This window comes from Cibotium barometz, chromosome 35, assembly GCF_041138505.1.
Source record: "Cibotium barometz isolate CiBa-2024 chromosome 35, ASM4113850v1, whole genome shotgun sequence".
Classification (NCBI taxonomy): Eukaryota; Viridiplantae; Streptophyta; class Polypodiopsida; order Cyatheales; family Cibotiaceae; genus Cibotium; species Cibotium barometz.
This window is the reverse complement of record NC_141080.1, coordinates 13,930,541-13,948,293: the sequence shown is the minus strand read 5'-3', so window position 1 is coordinate 13,948,293 and position 17,753 is coordinate 13,930,541. Positions and strand designations below refer to the sequence as shown.

Genomic DNA, 17,753 nt, shown 5'->3' with positions numbered 1-17,753 from the left:
AGTGCATGCTTTGCTTGAAAAGGGAAGGCGGAGTTTGCTTTTGTTGCCTCTGACAAGGGCAAAGGCAAAGGCGGAAAAGGGAACTCCAACAACAAGAAGTAGAAAGTCACCACAAAGTCATTTTCTGACGACGACGATTCTGACAATTCTAAGAGCATCAAGGGTTCCAGGATGAAGGAATCTTGTGAGTTTTGTGGCCGACTTGGTCATTCAGAGGCCAGATGTTTTGCTCGACAGGCTGCTTCCCGCAAAGCTAAAGCCAAAGCTAAAGCAAAATAAGAGTTCTCCTTTGATGGCTTAGACACTTCACCCACAATAGGTGGCTCAAATACTTCACCAACGACAAAGGAGAGTACGAAGTCTCATGCTAAGATGGCTTTTCTTGCTGTCTATGATCCCCCTGTTCTTTCATCTTCACCGGAGCAGGATGAGTCCATCTTGGTGGTCACACATGAGACTTCTGATTCAGAAGTCAGTGTTCTAGAGGATTATTTATAGGAGTTTCTGACAGAGACCTGATCAGTTCCTCTAATCCCTTTGGATAAGTATCTTCCTTACCTTGTGCTGTTTCATGCTGATGCTATTATTGCAGATTTTCTCTCCTCTCTTTTAGAGGAGGATAAAGGTTCTTCTACAGAGCAGGTGGATGATTTTGTTGAGATATCCTCACATATTCTAGAGCTTCCTACTTTGGCGGCTTCTATCTGGCTCCTTGAACTCAACCCTTCGCCTCTCCACCCTCAGTTGCTCCCTCATTGAAATCCTATGAACTCCCAAGGGATATACCAACCATGCCTTCACCCAATTGGAACCATCTTTTCACTTTGGCAAACTAGGTAACAGAGTCAGTACAAAACCCGCAATGGGGTGCGAGCTACATAGCCTGAGGTACAAAACCTATTAGCAAGGTGCCAAAAAAAGAAGCAGCCACGGTTGTACCATTCTATATCCCATATGTCACGGTTGTACCAACCAGAAGCCACGGCCGTACCATTCTATATCCCATATGTCACTATCGTACCAATTCGAAGCCATGGTCATACCAACCAGAAGCCACGGCCATACCAATCCGAAGCCACGGCCATACCAACTAGAAGCCACAGCCGTACCGTTCTATATCCCATATGCCATAGCTGTACCAATCCGAAGCCACGGTCGTATGAACTTCAAGCCACGCCTGTACCAAACTTTGTCACGGCCATGTCCTTCTTGCAAATTTATAAAAAGGGGCCCACCAATTCATTTTCCTCACTCTTTGCTCTCTCCCTAGTCAAACCCTTGCCAATTTTTTTTTGGGCTTGCACCTTCTTGCCTCCTATCCTCCATCCAATGGCGGAACACTCAGACTCCTCCCTAGAGGTCCTCGCCCACACTACACAGAAGAAGAAGCGTCTAGCTAGGGGGCACTTTGAAGAATATGGCCGGCACCTCACACAATTGTCTCACCTTGGGGAGACATTGATGAAACAAGTGAGTGGACACACTGTCCACATCCTTATGAAAAACAATCATAAGGTGGAGCACAAGCTCCTTTATTACACAGGGCCTTGCTCCTTTATTACACAGGGCCTTGCTACAGAGCTGTCGCAGATTTAGCTTTTGTCACCTGCCTGGAGCAGATTGGGCTTGGCGGGCTGTCGACCTTGGAACCTTGGGGTCCCGATCTCTTCAATTGCATCTATTTCATCGAGACCTACGACACAAATGTTGCCATTGGACATGTGCTGGATGCTAGAGGCTAGACCCAGATTGTCCACGTGAGTCTCGACATGGTCCACGAAACCTTGCACGTCTCGCGGAACGTGCAATTGACCAACGCCACCTGTTTGGCTCGCGGAACCTACCAAGGCACTGCTACCAAGGACCGGGTGGAGTGGGCCAACATTACCAAGGAGGAGCTTGTCATGTCGGCCAGGGCCTTGTCCTTTTTGCTAACCTCCAGATGGACTGATCGATTTAGCAAATGCAGCCTCTACACTCGCCAGGGTCCAAGGCACCCCCGTCAACTGGGCAGAGTACCTGCATAAAGAGCTGCACTCCATATGTGCTAACCCACATGGAAAGCTTGCGACCGCGTCCTTGCTCACCAAGGTACTGTACCATGTCGCAGGATGGGCCGAACTCCCCAAGGCCATTCAGCTGGAGGGGCCAAGTGCAGTGACAACCTCTCTCCCTCCCCCTGGATCCTCTCCCACCTCTCCACCCCCAAAGCGCCATCACCCAGACCCACAGTCGTAGGAGCAGGTTCCCCCCAAATCCAGCTTTGGCCGAGACACTGAGGAGCTTGCCGCTGAAGCCCACCGTAAGGCTGCGGAGGAGGAAGTGCAACGCAAGGCCTTTTTTGAGCAAAACTTATACGAAACCCCACCACCCGCGGGCTCCTTTGCATTCCCTTCTCACTACTTAGAATCTGGCCCATCCTCCCCCTCCCCTGCCTCCTCCCAGAGAAACACATTGGAAACCGTTCGCTAGGCGCGCACAGGGAGCTTCCGCTCACATGAAGCATACTTCAAAGGCGTTTGTTCATCACATGGGAAGTGCTGGACTTCGCCCAGGGCTTCTCCCACTTGGCCCGTGAGCTTATTAGTCAAAAAGAAACAAGGCAGTTTGATCCTTCAATTTACCCCAAGCCTTGCATTAAAGTCTACTCTTAGGTTCAGGTGCAGTATTCCCCTGTACATTAGGTATGACATTTACACTTAGTTTTGCATCCTGCACATTAGACTTCTTGGCATTCTGAGGGGATTGAGACTTCATATGATCCTTACTGCCACATAAGAAACATTTTCCCTCTTTCATCATAAATTTTGGTGTCATCCTTCTTGCCTCCCGGCTTCTTTTCAGAGCCCCCTTTTACATCCTTGGACTCACTAGGCACATATTTAGGTGGCTGTCCACCCTTTTTCTGCTCATTTCCAGCTCTGAATTTTCCTTTATAAGAGCTGAATTCTTGCCTTTTTGATGTACCCTTGCCATGCAGTCCTCCAAAACAGTGGCTGAATATATCAGCTCTTGTAAAGTGCTATAAGGAAAGACTGCCAAGCTCTTATGGATGATTCGATGCAATCCCGACTTGAACTTCCTTTTCTTCTTATCCTCACTGATAGTCATGAAGGGTGTGACCTTGAGAAGAACCCGCCAGAATTTTGAAACATACGAAGAAGCGGATTCCCCTTCATCCTGTGTCAACCAATCCCATTCCCATACATCTTTTCCAAAGTTGGGTGGAAGAAACTGATCATAAAATTGCTCCTTAATGATTCTCCAAGAACGAGCAACCATTTCGTCCATAAGCTTTGTCATCCACCAACCACTCGCAGTTTCTTTTAGATGCATTCCCACATGCCTGAGCATGGACTTCTGTGTGAAATCCTCTGTGTAGAAGGCTATTTCGAATTGCCTTATGAATGCAAGTGACTTGGTGGCATCCAACTTTCCATTATAGCTCTCAAACTTTATGTCCTTGTCCCTCGACTTGAATTCTCTGGCCTTCTTGCTATGCCAAGCATCTCGATGCGCATGTTCGTCATCTCCTTCGATATGTCTATGATGACGGCGATGCCCAGGTCTAGGGCTGTTTCCCCAAGCAAAGCTCTCAACTCGAGATGGAACTCTCAGAGCTGGTACATATCTAGAGGGTAGCTCTCAACTCGAGATGGAACTCTTGGTGCTGGTACATATCTAGAGGGTGCGGATGTTACTGACAATTCATTTAGGTCTTCCTCATCTTCCATGTGCGCTGAATACCCTTGTTCATCTGCACGGGCTGCATGCCGATGTACATCATCCCCTCGGGTTGCATGCCCTCTCATGACATCTGCGCGGGTTGCATGCCCTCTCACATCACTTGCTTGAGCTGCATGCCCTCTTGCATCATCGTTAGAAGTCCCTTCATGGGGTTGCCTGTGGGCTTGCTATGTGAAAACCCACTTACCCTCCTCATTGGAGACAAATTGACGTTTGGGTCTTACCCAACTCTGCAGTAGCCCAATCCGACCTCTCCAATGCCACCATCGCTGCTGACATCTCTCCCCCCCCCCCCCCCCCCCAAAATAAAACTAACAACACCAACCCTACTAACAAATCTAACCGACACACACAGGGCACGCACTCTCGCCAGTGGATACCTAAGAAACTTCTCATGGCCCAAGGGTATTATGAAGGTACCATTACTCTGTGGATCCTCCGCCGATCCACACCCCCCATACTTATATACCGGCAACACCAGCTCCTTGTCCGTCTCAAAGGCAACCCATTCGGCAACCCCAAGCACACAGGGTATAGGACAATCACTAGCCCAAACACGATTCAAGGCCAAACCATCCTCGCCCACACCCTAGGCCTTGCCCAACGACAATTTACGAGTGGATTCCCAAGCCTTTGCTTCAAGCTCAAAACTACTATCAAGGCAATCGCCAAATTTGGGTCCCCAAACCCCCAAGGTTCCCCCTTCCTACTCTTGTCATCCCGCGGTTACAACATTTCAATGGAAGTCCAAAGTGGCCTCCGCCGCTACTACTGCAAAGGCAAAAGGGAAACAAAAACTTCACGAAGCACCCTTGTCCCTCCAACCGAAGCCCATGGTCCCTAACCATTATATACCCTCGACTTCGGCTCTGTAATATGCGGAAGCTTCGGAGAAGGATCGGTACTTCAAAACTCAGAAAACAGCACTCTTTTCGCGACGGAATTAACGCACAACTGAAAGACGATGTGCAGAAAAATAGAGAGAGAAGGGGGAGATGGAGAAGGACAGAGTATTGGGTCCCAATTACCCTCTGTAGGGCCCCCACCACGGATGGTGTATTTGCTTTATTAGAATGATGTAAATCTGAAAACAAATACAAAGTACTTGACCTTTTCTTGGCTGGAAAACCTGCCCTTGACCTTCAGTCCTTCACCCCTTAGCTTTAGCAAACCCTTGGCTGTCCTGGCCCTTGAATGCTTGAGGCTCTTGGTGAATTGTGAGATGCTTCTAATGAAACTATGGGCTGGGCTTTTATACTTCCCAAAACATGCAGTCGGCTGGTTTACTGAAGACCCACGACTGAGTCTTGTAATTAAATGTGTTCACACTTTAATAAAGTGTTTTTCACACCTGTTTGGAGCCTGTCCAGCCTGCGCATGACCCCTGGACAGCCTCCTGGCTGCTGGGCATTCAACGCATAGGTGTGGGACTGCCCCCCACACCTGGCCGCCTTCTGTCCAGGGCTTATACCCTCTGTCGGCTGCCTGTCCAGAGGGTCTGGAGCTGGCCGACTGCCCCTCCAGCCCTTGCCTTGGCTGGTGGGCATAGTCTTGGGCCCTCCTGGCCCCTTGGGGGTGGTTCTATGCCTCCCCCATGCCCATACTAATTATGCCAATGCAAACACCTACACTGGGGTAGCCCTATGGGCTGGCCCCATCTCTACATGCAACCTACATGCCTACAGAGGCCTGGCATCCAGTTGCAAACCAGATACACAGCACATCTGACATCATTCCAGAGGGAGACTCACAGCGCGGACTGGCACTGCTTCATGTGCAGGACAATGCACACCTGACCTTGGACTCATGTGCAGGACAATGCACACCTGACCTCGGACGACTGAGATGGATCCCTGGCTGACTCGTCCCGGACTGGGCTCACATGGGACCAGTTCACCATCCCAGGTCCTGCACCTTCTGTACAGAATGTCTACGTGGCATCCAAGTGCGGGATGCACGTGACATCGGCTACTCCCCCACCCCTCATTATCCGGCTCCTTGAATGTACGCCCACTCAACCCTTGGCCTCTCCACCCTCAGCTGCTCCCTCCTTGAAAGCCTTTGAACTCCCAAGGGATATACCAACCGCGCCATCACCCAATTGAAACCATCTTTTAACTTTGGCAAACTAGGTAACAGAGTCAGTACAAAACCCGCAATGGGGTGTTGGCTACATAGACCGGGGTACAAAACCTGTTAGCAGGGTGCCTAAAAAAAGAAGAAGCCGCCACGGCTGTACCAACCAAAAGCCACGGTCGTACCATTCTATATCCCATATGCCACGGCCGTACCAATCTGAAGCCACGGCCGTACAACTTCAAGCCTCGGCCATACCCTGGAGATGCCACGCCTGTACCAAACTTTGTCACAGTCGTGTCCTTCCTGCAAAACTATAAAAAGGGACCCACCACTTCATTTTCCTCACTCTTTGTTCTCTCCCTAGCCAAACCCCTGCCAATTTTTGTCTTGAGCTTGCACCTTCCTGCCTCCTTTCCTCCACCCAATGGCCAAACACTCAAACTCCTCCTTAGAGGTCCTCACCCACACTCCGCAGAAGAAGAAGCATCTAGCTGGGGAGCGCTTTGAAGAATATGGCCGGCACCCACAACTGTCTCACCTCGGGGAAACATTGATGAAATAGGTGAGTGAACACACTGTCCACAGCCTTATGAAAAACAATCATAAGGTGGAGCACAAGCTCCTTTATTACACAAGGCCTTGCTACAAAGTTGTCGCAGATCCAACTATTATTGCCCGCCTGGAGCAGATTGGGCTCGGCGGGTTGCCCACCTTGGGGCCCCGATCTCTTCAATTGCCTTTATTTCACTGACCTACAACACGAATGCTACCACTGGACATGTGCTGGATGCTATAGGCCAAACCCAGACCGTCCACCTGAGTCTCGACGTGGTCCACAAAGCCCTACGCCTCCCGCGGATGGACCAGCCGTACGTGCGACTGACCAACGCCACCTGTTTGGCTCGCGGAACCTACCAAGGCACCACCACCAAGGACGGGATGGAGTGGGCTCGCTAGGGTCCACCAAGGCACCCCTGTCAACTGGGCAGAGTACCTGCATAAAGAGCTGCACTCCATATGTTCCAGCCCACATGGAAATATTGCGGCCACATCCCTCCAAAAGCACCGACAACACCTCCTTTGATGAAGACGACGACGACGACGACGACAACCGCGGGCACCCATCCCCATCCCCATCCCCATCTGCAACCCCCACCCTCATCTCCCCCGCATCAACCCCCTCCTCCTAGCTCATCTCACCCGAGCACAAACACCCAAGCACCCCCACCCCCACCCCCACCCCCACCTAGCACCAGCACCCTTCCTCTCTTTCCCTTACAGTCCTGTACGCCTCCTCACATACCCACTCCGCCCCCATCACCAACTCCTCCCTCACCTACCACTTTGAATCTACACTTGGGCCATCACCACCATCTGTGCTGCGCCACGGTTGCAAGTTCCTACTGCCTGTATATGTAGTCTGTCATCTGATAATGCCTCTACGGATAATTTTATATCTATTCAGATGGCTACCGCTCCTGGGTTAAAGCCCGAGGAGACGGGTATGGATTTTCATGGAGATGCTGCCTTTGAGGGCAAAGAGGTTAAAGTTACTCCCATCATGGGGAAGCTTCGTATACAGATTCATGGCTATTTGGACCATGAAGACTTTTTGGTAGCATGCTTACTGGATGCCTTGGGATTATCGTTTGGATCCCAAGATTCTACATAAGGAGAAGAAAGTGATTTTACTCATAGGGTAGGGAAATTTGCATAGATGCAGGTACCACGGGGAGTACCATACCAGTTGTAAACCATATTTCCATTTCTAAAGCAATAAAGAAATCAGCTTGTTCTTACTTGGTTTTTGTAACGGATAATGTTGAACATTATTCTGTGACTCCCATAGATCAGGACAAGATTAACTTTCTAAGTGAGTATGCTAATTGCTTTGCTAGCACCGTACTTGGACAGTTACCTCCAGAGAGGCCATAGGAGTATGGGAGATCTCAAGCACATGGCCAAGGAAGCGCGTAATCTTTGAGAGGAGCCGTGGTACTCCTTGGGCATGCCTAGGAAACATATTGTGACCAGGAAGTCTATTGTGGCCGCTAGTGGGTCAGAGTTGGGTGAGAATCTGTGCCTGTCAGAATACGCAGCGGAGATGATGACGAGATCTGGGAACACAAGAGCAAAAACGCATGCAGAAAAATAAAGCGCAAGAGAGAGAGAGATGTAGGCGTGTAACTCTGCTCTATATACACAAGAAGATCTCGGGTATGATACACAAGTGGCAAGGGGACTGGGGGCCTATTTATATGCCCCCACATCAGCAGTCGGCCTGTTGTAGGGTAGCCGACTGGCCCTGAAACTCCACGACCAGCACATCTCCAGTCGACCAGATCATCAGCAGTCGGCCACCTCATAGATGGAGTCGTGGACCAGTTCAGCAGTTGGCCACCAGCACATGGGCTGCCTCCCAAGCCACAGAATAAATAGGAAAAATAGGAAAAAAATGCGGAGAGTGGGGAAAAATGATAAAACACCTCGTAAGGGCGGGCACACCCACAACAAAGACCCTGGTGTATAAAACTAGACAGGAGATGACTTCTAACACCCCCTCTCAGCTCCTGGCTGTGAAACCAACCACAGGGAGCTGGGGTGCCACCTGAGCAAATCCTGAGAGAGCGACTTTGTGAAGAGGTCCACCGTACTGTCCTCCGTCGAACAGAACTCTAGCAAGATGTCATCAGCAACAATCTGTTCACGAACAAAGTGCCTTTGGATGACCATAGGTTCCTCCAGTGGAAGCCCAATCCTGCACTGCAACCTCTGCATCCTCACCACCTCACAAGCAGCATCACAAGCAGCTCGGTACTCTGCCTCTGTGCTCGACAAGGCAAAAGATGACTGCTTCTCACTACTCCATAAAACTGCTCCTGGGCCTGAAGTAGATCTCGTGTCCGGATCTCCTCCCCAAACTGAGTCACTCCAACCGTGGAGTCGGACTCCATCCAACAATCCCCCTCCTGTGTACAAGAGTCCATGATCCTTCGCATGCCGCAGAAACCACAGGAAACGCAATCCTGCCTCCCAAAGAGTCATCCGCAACCATGAGCTCAACCGCCTCATCAGGAAGCTCCCGTCCAATCTGGTGTCCATCAACCAGATCAATGAACCATTTTGCTTCTGAGTCAAAGAGGCATCACACTGCTCACAAGGATCAACACCTGTTATGGTGCAAAAACAAGTCCTGGAAACCTGATCAAGACCACGCAAGGCCTTCTAAAACCTGTCAACCACCCCCTCAAAATCCGGAACCACAAAGCTTGGAGAAACCACCTCCTTCTGCAAGTAATCACCTGCCACCTGCCTGGCTTTCCGAAAGGTCCCCGTGGAAAGAACATCCTCATCTACCGGAGGTTCTTTGTCCCGAATACTACGAGACATCAGAGCATAAGCTACCTGTTCAGTTTCCTTTGACTGACGAACATAAGAATTACCAACATCAGTACTGGAGAGTTCCTGCCAACTGCTGCCATCTACTGGCAAGCTATCCACCATCTGGTCTCGGAAAGCCTGCACCTGCAGCGTATCCACACTTAAGTGGCCATTACCAGACTGCCACTCATCACAAACCTGAGGACCTGGGAGAGAGAGTGCTGAAAGCTTGTAAACTCCATTCTCCACTCCGCCTTCCCAAACCACTTGGCCTGTTGCTTTGTCCCGGAGAGCAACAAAATGCTCATCAAACTCCACCCGTATGCCAGTCTTGCAAACGTGATGCACTGACAACAGATGAAACCAAGTGACGGAACATACAACACCTGGGAGGAATGCTTCCCCCCTCTGCCATCGGGAACTATCTCCATCCTGCCCTCACTGTGAACTGGGATAGTGGACGTATCCCCAGTAAGAATATGACCAGAACACCGTAGAGATCCTGTAAACCGGAACGGGAAGGAGTCATGTGCCTGGAAGCACCACTGTCTAGAATCCACTCCCGAGTATCCGTTGCGGAGAATCCTCCAATCTGCTCGTTGCCTGAAGAAAATGAAACATCGGTGTCCACCACCTCCAGGTGCACAAAAGCCGGAGTCTTCATGATTGCTACTGAGGAATCTTCACCCTTCTCGGTCTTCCGCTTGGGACACTGCCTCCAATAGTGGCCTTTCTCGCCACAATCATTACAGGTCCTTTCTGCCTTTAGTTTCTCGCGGTCAGTAACAGACTTCTTCTCAGAAGACTTCTCCGATAAAGCCTTCCCTTTGTCCGAGTTACGGCCTTTCGACCGTTGGCCAGTTAAGGCCTCCGAACTTCCACCCTGAGGAGGGTTCGAGAATCATTCCTCCTGGTCCAGGACCATGGGCACAAGCTCCTCCCACGTGATGGTGCTGAGCCTGCCACTGGTAATCAAAGACGAGTAAAATGCTGAGTACGAAGAGGGCAAATGTGACAGCAACGTGATGGCCATGTCCTCTGACGATATCTCCTTCCCAGCCTGAAGAACTTCCTGCTGCAGAGCCTGCAGCTTGTTAATATGCTCCCCCATCGTCGACGACTTTGCAGGGTTCATAACCCGTATCTGTACTTCCAAGGAAATCCTCTTCATGGGCGATACCCTGTTGTAAAGAGAGGCCAAATGCTGCCATATACCTCTGGCCAGCGTCATATGCTTTACATGATTGATTACCTGGGGTGTGCAATTGAGGAAAATAAACGAATGGACCCTGGTGTTGACACGATCCCACATCTGTGTCTGAGCCTCCCGGTCCTTTCGGGTCGACGGTAACTCCCCTTCCTCTACTTCCGGCCGTGGAACACCAACAACGACGAAATCAGCGAGGTCGTAAGACTCCAGAACAGATTCCATCATAACCTTCCATATGCCGTAGTTGCTCCCGTCCAACTGACGGTCCACCGGGAACGTGGGGAGTGTCGGGATCTTCACATGTCTCTCGGCCATCTCAAACAGATCTGCCATTGCGGGTATGTACTCTGAAAAGGGTGGGTGGGTGGGAACAAAGAAGAACTAATACCTGCAAGTGGCTGTCCAGCAAATCAGCCCGCCGTTTTCTTGCTTCTCCTCTTCCCGAACAGTCCCAAACAGTCCACCAATCAGCAACACAACAGTCCCCCTCTTGCTCACACAAATCCCAAGAACTAGCTAGAGCCTAGGCTCTGATACCATGTCAGAATACGTAGCGGAGATGATGACCAGATCTGGGAACACGAGCAAAAACGCATGCAGAAAAATACAGCACAAGAGAGAGAGAGAGATGTAGGCGTGTAACTCTGCTCTATATACACAAGAAGATCCCGGGTATGGTACACAAGTGGCAAGGGGGCTGGGGGCCTATTTATATGCCCCCACATCAGCAGTCGGCCTGCTGTAGGGCAGCCGACTGGCCCTGAAACTCCACGACCAGCACATCTCTAGTCGGCCAGATCATCAGCAGTCGGCCACCTCATTCGTGGACCAGTTCAGCAGTCGGCCAGCACATGGGCTGCCTCCCAAGCCACAGAAAAAATAGGAAAAATAGGGGAAAAATGGGGAGAGTGGGGAAAAATGATAAAACACCTCATAAGGGCGGGCACACCCACAACAAAGGCCCTGGTGTATAAAACTAGACAGGAGATGACTTCTAACAGTGCCTTCATCAAGGGAAGTATGCGTGGGCACTGGGGTTTGCAATTGCCAATGGGGCTTGGTTTACACGAGGGAGGTAGTGTCTAACTTGAACTTAGTGTAGTTGTTCCTAAGGAATTGAATATGGGTGCGTGATGCATCCTTACTCGCCAATGAAAGTGGGTTGGAGGAGGTCCTGAATCTGGCCCCATGTGAGTCTTCTCCATAGTCACAAGAAACATTTCAGCAATTTTGTCATTTGAAGGGTTTTGTTTTGTTCTGTTTTGTTTCGTCTCTCTTGGACGAAAAACCTTGGAAAATCTCCCCCCTTAAAAAATCAAGGTTTTGCAAAACGGGGTTTCTGCTCAGAAGTTTCGTCTTGTTTGAAAACGTTTCATAGGTTTCGTAGGGGACAAAATGGGTTTTCATGTTACTATGGGACTTTGCTGCGAAAAAATTTCAGACCAATATGAAGATCGGCTTCCAAAAATGGCTGCCATAGAGTCCTTTCTAATAGGGTAAGACCAGAAAATGCTTGCAGCTACCAGGTGAAGTACAGAGCTAACCTTGAAAGAAGGTAGGTGAAATGGAGGGAAGGAAGGCAAAAGAGGGGTGGGTGGGGTGCTTTCTAGTTTCATGGAGAGCTGCAGCTCTCACACCGAGGCATAATTACTGCAATGTCACCTCGTTATCGGCAAGTTGGTAATCCTCCTGGGTATCACATGTCAAAGTCTCCATCAGGTGCTGGCTGCACGCTAGGCAATCTATTCTTTTGTATTGTTGCTATTTGAGAAAAATCATCAAGTTTTTGAAGTTCTGAATCTCAAATGCTTCTGTTTATCGCCCATGCAGGTTGTGATGAGCTGCCAGCCTCTAAAGGAGCATTTTAGAGCAGCAATGAGAAGGAAAGATGAAAGATCCGGGACAGTGCCCGTGGCAGCATTGGCTGCATTGGACCACAGGATTAGCTCACTTTGCAAGTCGTTACATGCATCTTCAGATAGTGATCCTGTGTTCGCAGTGGCCATGGTGTGGGAAGCGGCAAAAAGGTCCCCGTTGGTCACATGTGAGAAAGGATTCCTCATCAAAAGGATGGAGCCATTCTCTTCTCAATTCCAAGCAGAGTTTCTTAGCTCAGAAGTCCAAGGAGAAGCTTGTCCCAAGTTTCAAGCTGTCTACATACCTTCCTTTGAGGATGCAATGGTCACGACCATGGAGATTGAATTGGAGCCAAATGGATACTATATGGATGTATTATCTAAGAAGCTTGGACTTGAAGATGGACCTGGCATCATAATATCAAGGTATTACATGCCTTTCCCATGCTAGTTTGCGAGGTTCAAACTCATGCTCCCTTCTGGGCAGCATCGTACAATATCCAAACAGGCAAGGGCAGGATGGACAAGTTTATCGCTGTATTGTGTTCATACCTTATAGTGCATTTATAAAGGAAGAACATGTGACGATTGCAACTCTTTGCAGGACTATCCCTAGGGCTCCCCATGATACTCGGCTATACTGTGCCATTCCAGACATATTGCTGGAAACAAATACTTTGTCAGAGTTTGTAGCTAATGGGAATGCCACCTTAGAAGGTTTCTGTGGATTGAAGTTCCCAGGAAAAGACAGCACGGCAAGGAACAAGAGAGCAAGTGATCTTCTTGGATTATCAGTGCATGGAGACACAATTCTGGCTAATGTGGGGTCCAGTTGGAAATCGGAGGGGAAGCTCACGTGTGTTGATGTGTCACTTTCGTGCTATTACAGGTGCTTATGGAACATTATGATTTCAATTTTTTCTTTTCTTGTGCTGAATATTATTGGTACTTGGGTTTTATAAAAAAAAAATTTAGGGGGTGTGTGTGTGTGCGCGTCAAGAGTTACACAGTATTCTGGGCAGTGTGTTTCAATGGCCAGCATGCAAGAGCCCACTGACTGAGTGCGTGCAATGTTTTTGTATGCAGGCTGTTACTGGGAAGGACTCCTGAAGGCAACTATAAGCTTTCAAGGGATGCAATCTTGGTTGCAAAGCTGCCTTGCTCTTTTTCCAGCCGATTCCAATGGAGAGGAAAGCTACCTCGCTTGTTGTTGATTGACTTCTGTCATCAGCATCGCCTGCCAGATCCCGAGTTCTCTTTTTCTTTTACGAAGGCTTCAGGCGGTATGGTATCAGATGATAAGGAGAAGGAAGGTACAGGTAATACTTCATACAAATGCAGGGCAAAGGTCGTGTATGAGGGGACAATCATAGAATTCGAGTCAGAACGTCTCTATAGAAATCGAAATGATGCAGCGCAGAGTGCGGCTCTTCAGGCTTTGCTTTTCCTGTCAAAGAAAGCTGACGCAGCGTGTGTGAATCCTCAGAAATCTGGAGTTTGTAGAGGTCAGCTAGCTGAGGCTGTCGGGTTGCATGAGAGGGTGGAATCTTTGTCAATGTCGAAAGACTTGTCAGCATCCAGGGCTTGTGTCAATGGGGTGCACATAGCCAAAGATCAGGGCTTCAAAGGATCTGATAGGGGTCAAAGTGATTCAAACAAAACACTAGCTGCAGGATCTATAGTTTCCATCTCTTGTGATGTCTGGCTTGTTGGGTATGGTACTGATGTCAAAGTGGAGGCCCATGAAGAGTTTGAATTTGAACTTGGAATTGGAGGAATAATTGCTGAATTGGAGAATGTGGTTTCGGGAATGCAAGTTGGTGGGTGTGAACAGCTTTCATTACCTGTACCCACTCTTGAAAGTGTCCTTGCAACACATGAAGATGCTATAAGCAGTTTTGAAGAGTCTAACATGGGTAAGCTTTTAGTGTATTTGTTAGTACGGCTCCTTTGGGAGTTGATTGATGGATATATTTAAATACAAATCAAAATGTAAATATAAATACAAACACATACAAAATATGTGTGTGTGTGTGTGTTTGTATACATACATACATACATGTTTGTATACATACATACATTATATATGTATGTGTGTGTGTGTATACATACATACATATATATATATGTGTGTGTGTGTATGTATGTATGTATGTATATACATACATGTATGTATACATATACATAGATACATATACATATATATACATATGTATATGTATTTATGTGTATACACACACTTTTTTTTTTTTTGTAAAACCAGTTGAAATTGCATTATATCATAAATGTACAAAAGGGTTTAACATCAAAAGGATGTCTAAACCCTAGAACCTTAAAAACAGTAGTAGTGTATACATACATACATACATATATATATATATGAACAGAAACCCCGTATGAAGGGCTTTGTGTGAATATATGGTCATGTGTGTTTGTGTGTACATACATACATACATACATGCAGTCTGCCCTGCATCTTTGGAGGTTTGACAGAAACTCAGTACGAAGGGCTTTGTGTGAATATATGCTCTTATATGTGTGTGTGTGTGTGTGTGGAGTGCGTGTGTGAGAGCATATCTTGATACAGAGTTCTACACCCCCTATTGGGCATTGATGACGTTAGTGGGGATGTCATAGTATCTAGTCCATACTATGTATAATGGAGTTGATAGTTATATAGTCTTGTGGGTTGACTACCATGAGTATATAACATGCACATTTCTAAAAGGTGGATTTGGGCATGTTCCTGGATTCATCTAGGTATACATACATACATACATACATATACATACATATATGTGTGTGTATATGTATGTATGTATACATATACATAAATATGCGTGAGCGCACGCACACACACGCACACACACACACACACACACGCGCGCACATACACACCTATACATATGTGTGTACATATATATATATGTTACATAACACACACACACACACACACACACACACACACACAAATTACACATTCTGCTTTTTCTTTGATAAACTTCTCTCTCCCACACACACACACACACACACACACACACACACACACACACAAATTACACATTCTGCTTTTTCTTTGATAAACTTCTCTCTCCCACACACACACACACACACAAAAACACTCGCTTGAAAGAAAAATATTTTTCTTATTAGTAGTCTGGATCGTTGAATGGTTGACACACATTTTACTTGGTAATGTGGAAAATTTGCAGTTTATTATCTTCTAAGCACACCTAGATCTTTTTGAAAATCATTTTGATTTTGGAAAAAATAGAAAGGGTCGGATTTACACCTACGAATGGGTCACCTATCTCCATCATTTTACTACACTTTGCATGTGGCGTCGATTCGCTCCCCTAACATCCCATTTACACTGGTTATTAGTTGGCCATGGCTAAATTAGGATTAACAGACTGTTCATGGCAATTACGATTGACATGAGCTCTATTCTGCGCTCTAACTAGCTATGGCGGGTTGTGAAGAACGGACGACCTGGGACAAAGCTTTCATTACAACTATTTGCGGCACCGGATCACTTCCATCCATAAATATGGCAATTGGTGAATGCTTTGTCTCTCACTTAGCCTGTGTAATCTTGTATGTGCACATTGCACCATGTCTATTGTGCGTGCTACAGTCAGGGTTGCTTCTTCCTCTCCGGTAAATCATAACAATACGCTATTTCTTATGATAAGCGTTAAACACATTATGTGATTTTAATCTGCATACGAGTATGCGTTAATGACGTAATGGAAGCCCATAGTATGCTTTCAATCTAATTTTTGTACTACCAATCTTTGATAGTGTAGATACTGAACATCTCTTAGTTTATCTGGGATTAATGATAGATGGTTTCATATTGCATGTTGTATTCTGCACACGAGTTTTTTCTTTGGAACACGCATGCACTGTTTGATAATTTCGGCTTTGCATGGCTTATACCTCTCAGGGTAATGTATTGGTGATTCGCCTCTAGGTAATGAATATATGTTGTATGGTCGCTTTTACTTCAAACTCGTATGTGGTAATTCTACTGTCAATGCCCTGAAATCTCTCATAAATGTGATGGATTACTTAGGCAATGTGATTGAGCCTATCTAAGAATGGCATGAGATACTCTGGCTGTGTTGACTTGCTACGAAAAGATAGCTTGCTGTTTCTGTTGAGATAATATGGTTCTCATCTGGGATTAATGGCAGGTGTTTTATGTTCTTTATTCATTATTGCATGTTGCATTCTACACATAGTTTATACTTTGTACTTGACGAAAATGCATGCATGCTATGTATGTTATTTTCGTTATATCAAGCTTCGCATATTAAGGTGACTCATATCTCTCAGGGTATTGTATATGTGATTCGCCTTTGAGTAATGACTATATGCGGTATGGTGACTGATCTCTTCTTAGTTGCATGTGGCAATCCTATGGTTAGTATTTTTGACTTTGATGGTTGCTCTAAAATCTCTCATATATATGGTTGATTAGTTAGGATACGTGACTGTGCCTAACCAGGAATGGAATGAGATGATCTGGCTGGGTTGACTCGGTATGATAAGCTATCTTGCTATCTTTGGCGAGATAATCCCTGTGGTCGAATTATTGATGGTTATCATGAGGACCCCGATGGACGGAAATAGGAATCGAAGTGTAATATATACGTGTTGTTTGATTACTTAGATAAAGGGTTACATACACATGACCTCGGAAACTGATACACGAGGTCTATAATTATTGCTTGAGGGAACTGATGTTCCATTCTCATTCGGGTTTTTATGAGTAATTGCATAAATGCTCTTAGGAGATGTTCTGAACCTGTATACTGTTCTTGAAAGATGTACATGACTCATTATGTTTCCTTTCTTATAGTAAGAAGATAATAGAAATTCATTGGTTTATGATCAGGGTGACTTTTTATACGAAAGTATGATACAAATACTATTTTCTATCTATGTGATAGAAGACAAATTGAATATATTATGGTATTCTAATTGTCCTGAGAGTATTTTATAGACAACTGTCTTCTATACATGTAAACCAAGATAATGTTTGATTCCTTGACTCCTGAAGGATACTAGGATAATAAACCTAAGTTATATCAAGGGTCCACTATCCCTCTACCTCATAAATCATAAGATAGTTTGGGTGACATCTATAACACGTGGTAGATTCTATGACACCTGCAAGACACACACAGGGTAACTTTTTGGATGTCCGTTTGGATGGATGCATGTAATAGGATCTACTCTCTCAAAGTATTTTCGTGGTTTATGCTCAGAGGCTTAAAATTCTCTTTCACCTAATGGAATCACTGGCTCCAAGTATTTGTAACATGGTTATTGTAAACAATTTGTTATATAATCATGTTTAATGTTTTCACTAGTCAAGTTGGATAAGGTTCTTGGAGTCTCTTTGACTGTAGATATAAAAGACTGAAAACACACACTATAACTACAGTATGTATCTCTTTATAAGGGAGATA

The 17,753-nt window shown here is 46.6% G+C and overlaps 1 protein-coding gene across 4 annotated transcripts in view; it reads left to right on the top strand.

The window, feature by feature from the left end:
* The window catches only part of LOC147618180 (small RNA 2'-O-methyltransferase-like), a 45,109-nt gene that overhangs the window by 16,578 nt on the left and 10,778 nt on the right, over positions 1-17,753 (top strand). For all 4 annotated transcript variants that reach the window (XR_015262064.1, XR_015262065.1, XM_086774595.1 and 1 more), the window contains exons 4-6: positions 12,248-12,699; positions 12,878-13,162; positions 13,360-14,189. Coding sequence is in view for 2 of the 4 variants with exons in the window: in XM_086774595.1 (XP_086630721.1) it covers positions 12,248-12,699; positions 12,878-13,162; positions 13,360-14,189 (1,567 nt within the window). In the remaining 2 variants the exon portion in view is untranslated. The remainder of the gene's footprint in view (positions 1-12,247; positions 12,700-12,877; positions 13,163-13,359; positions 14,190-17,753) is intronic.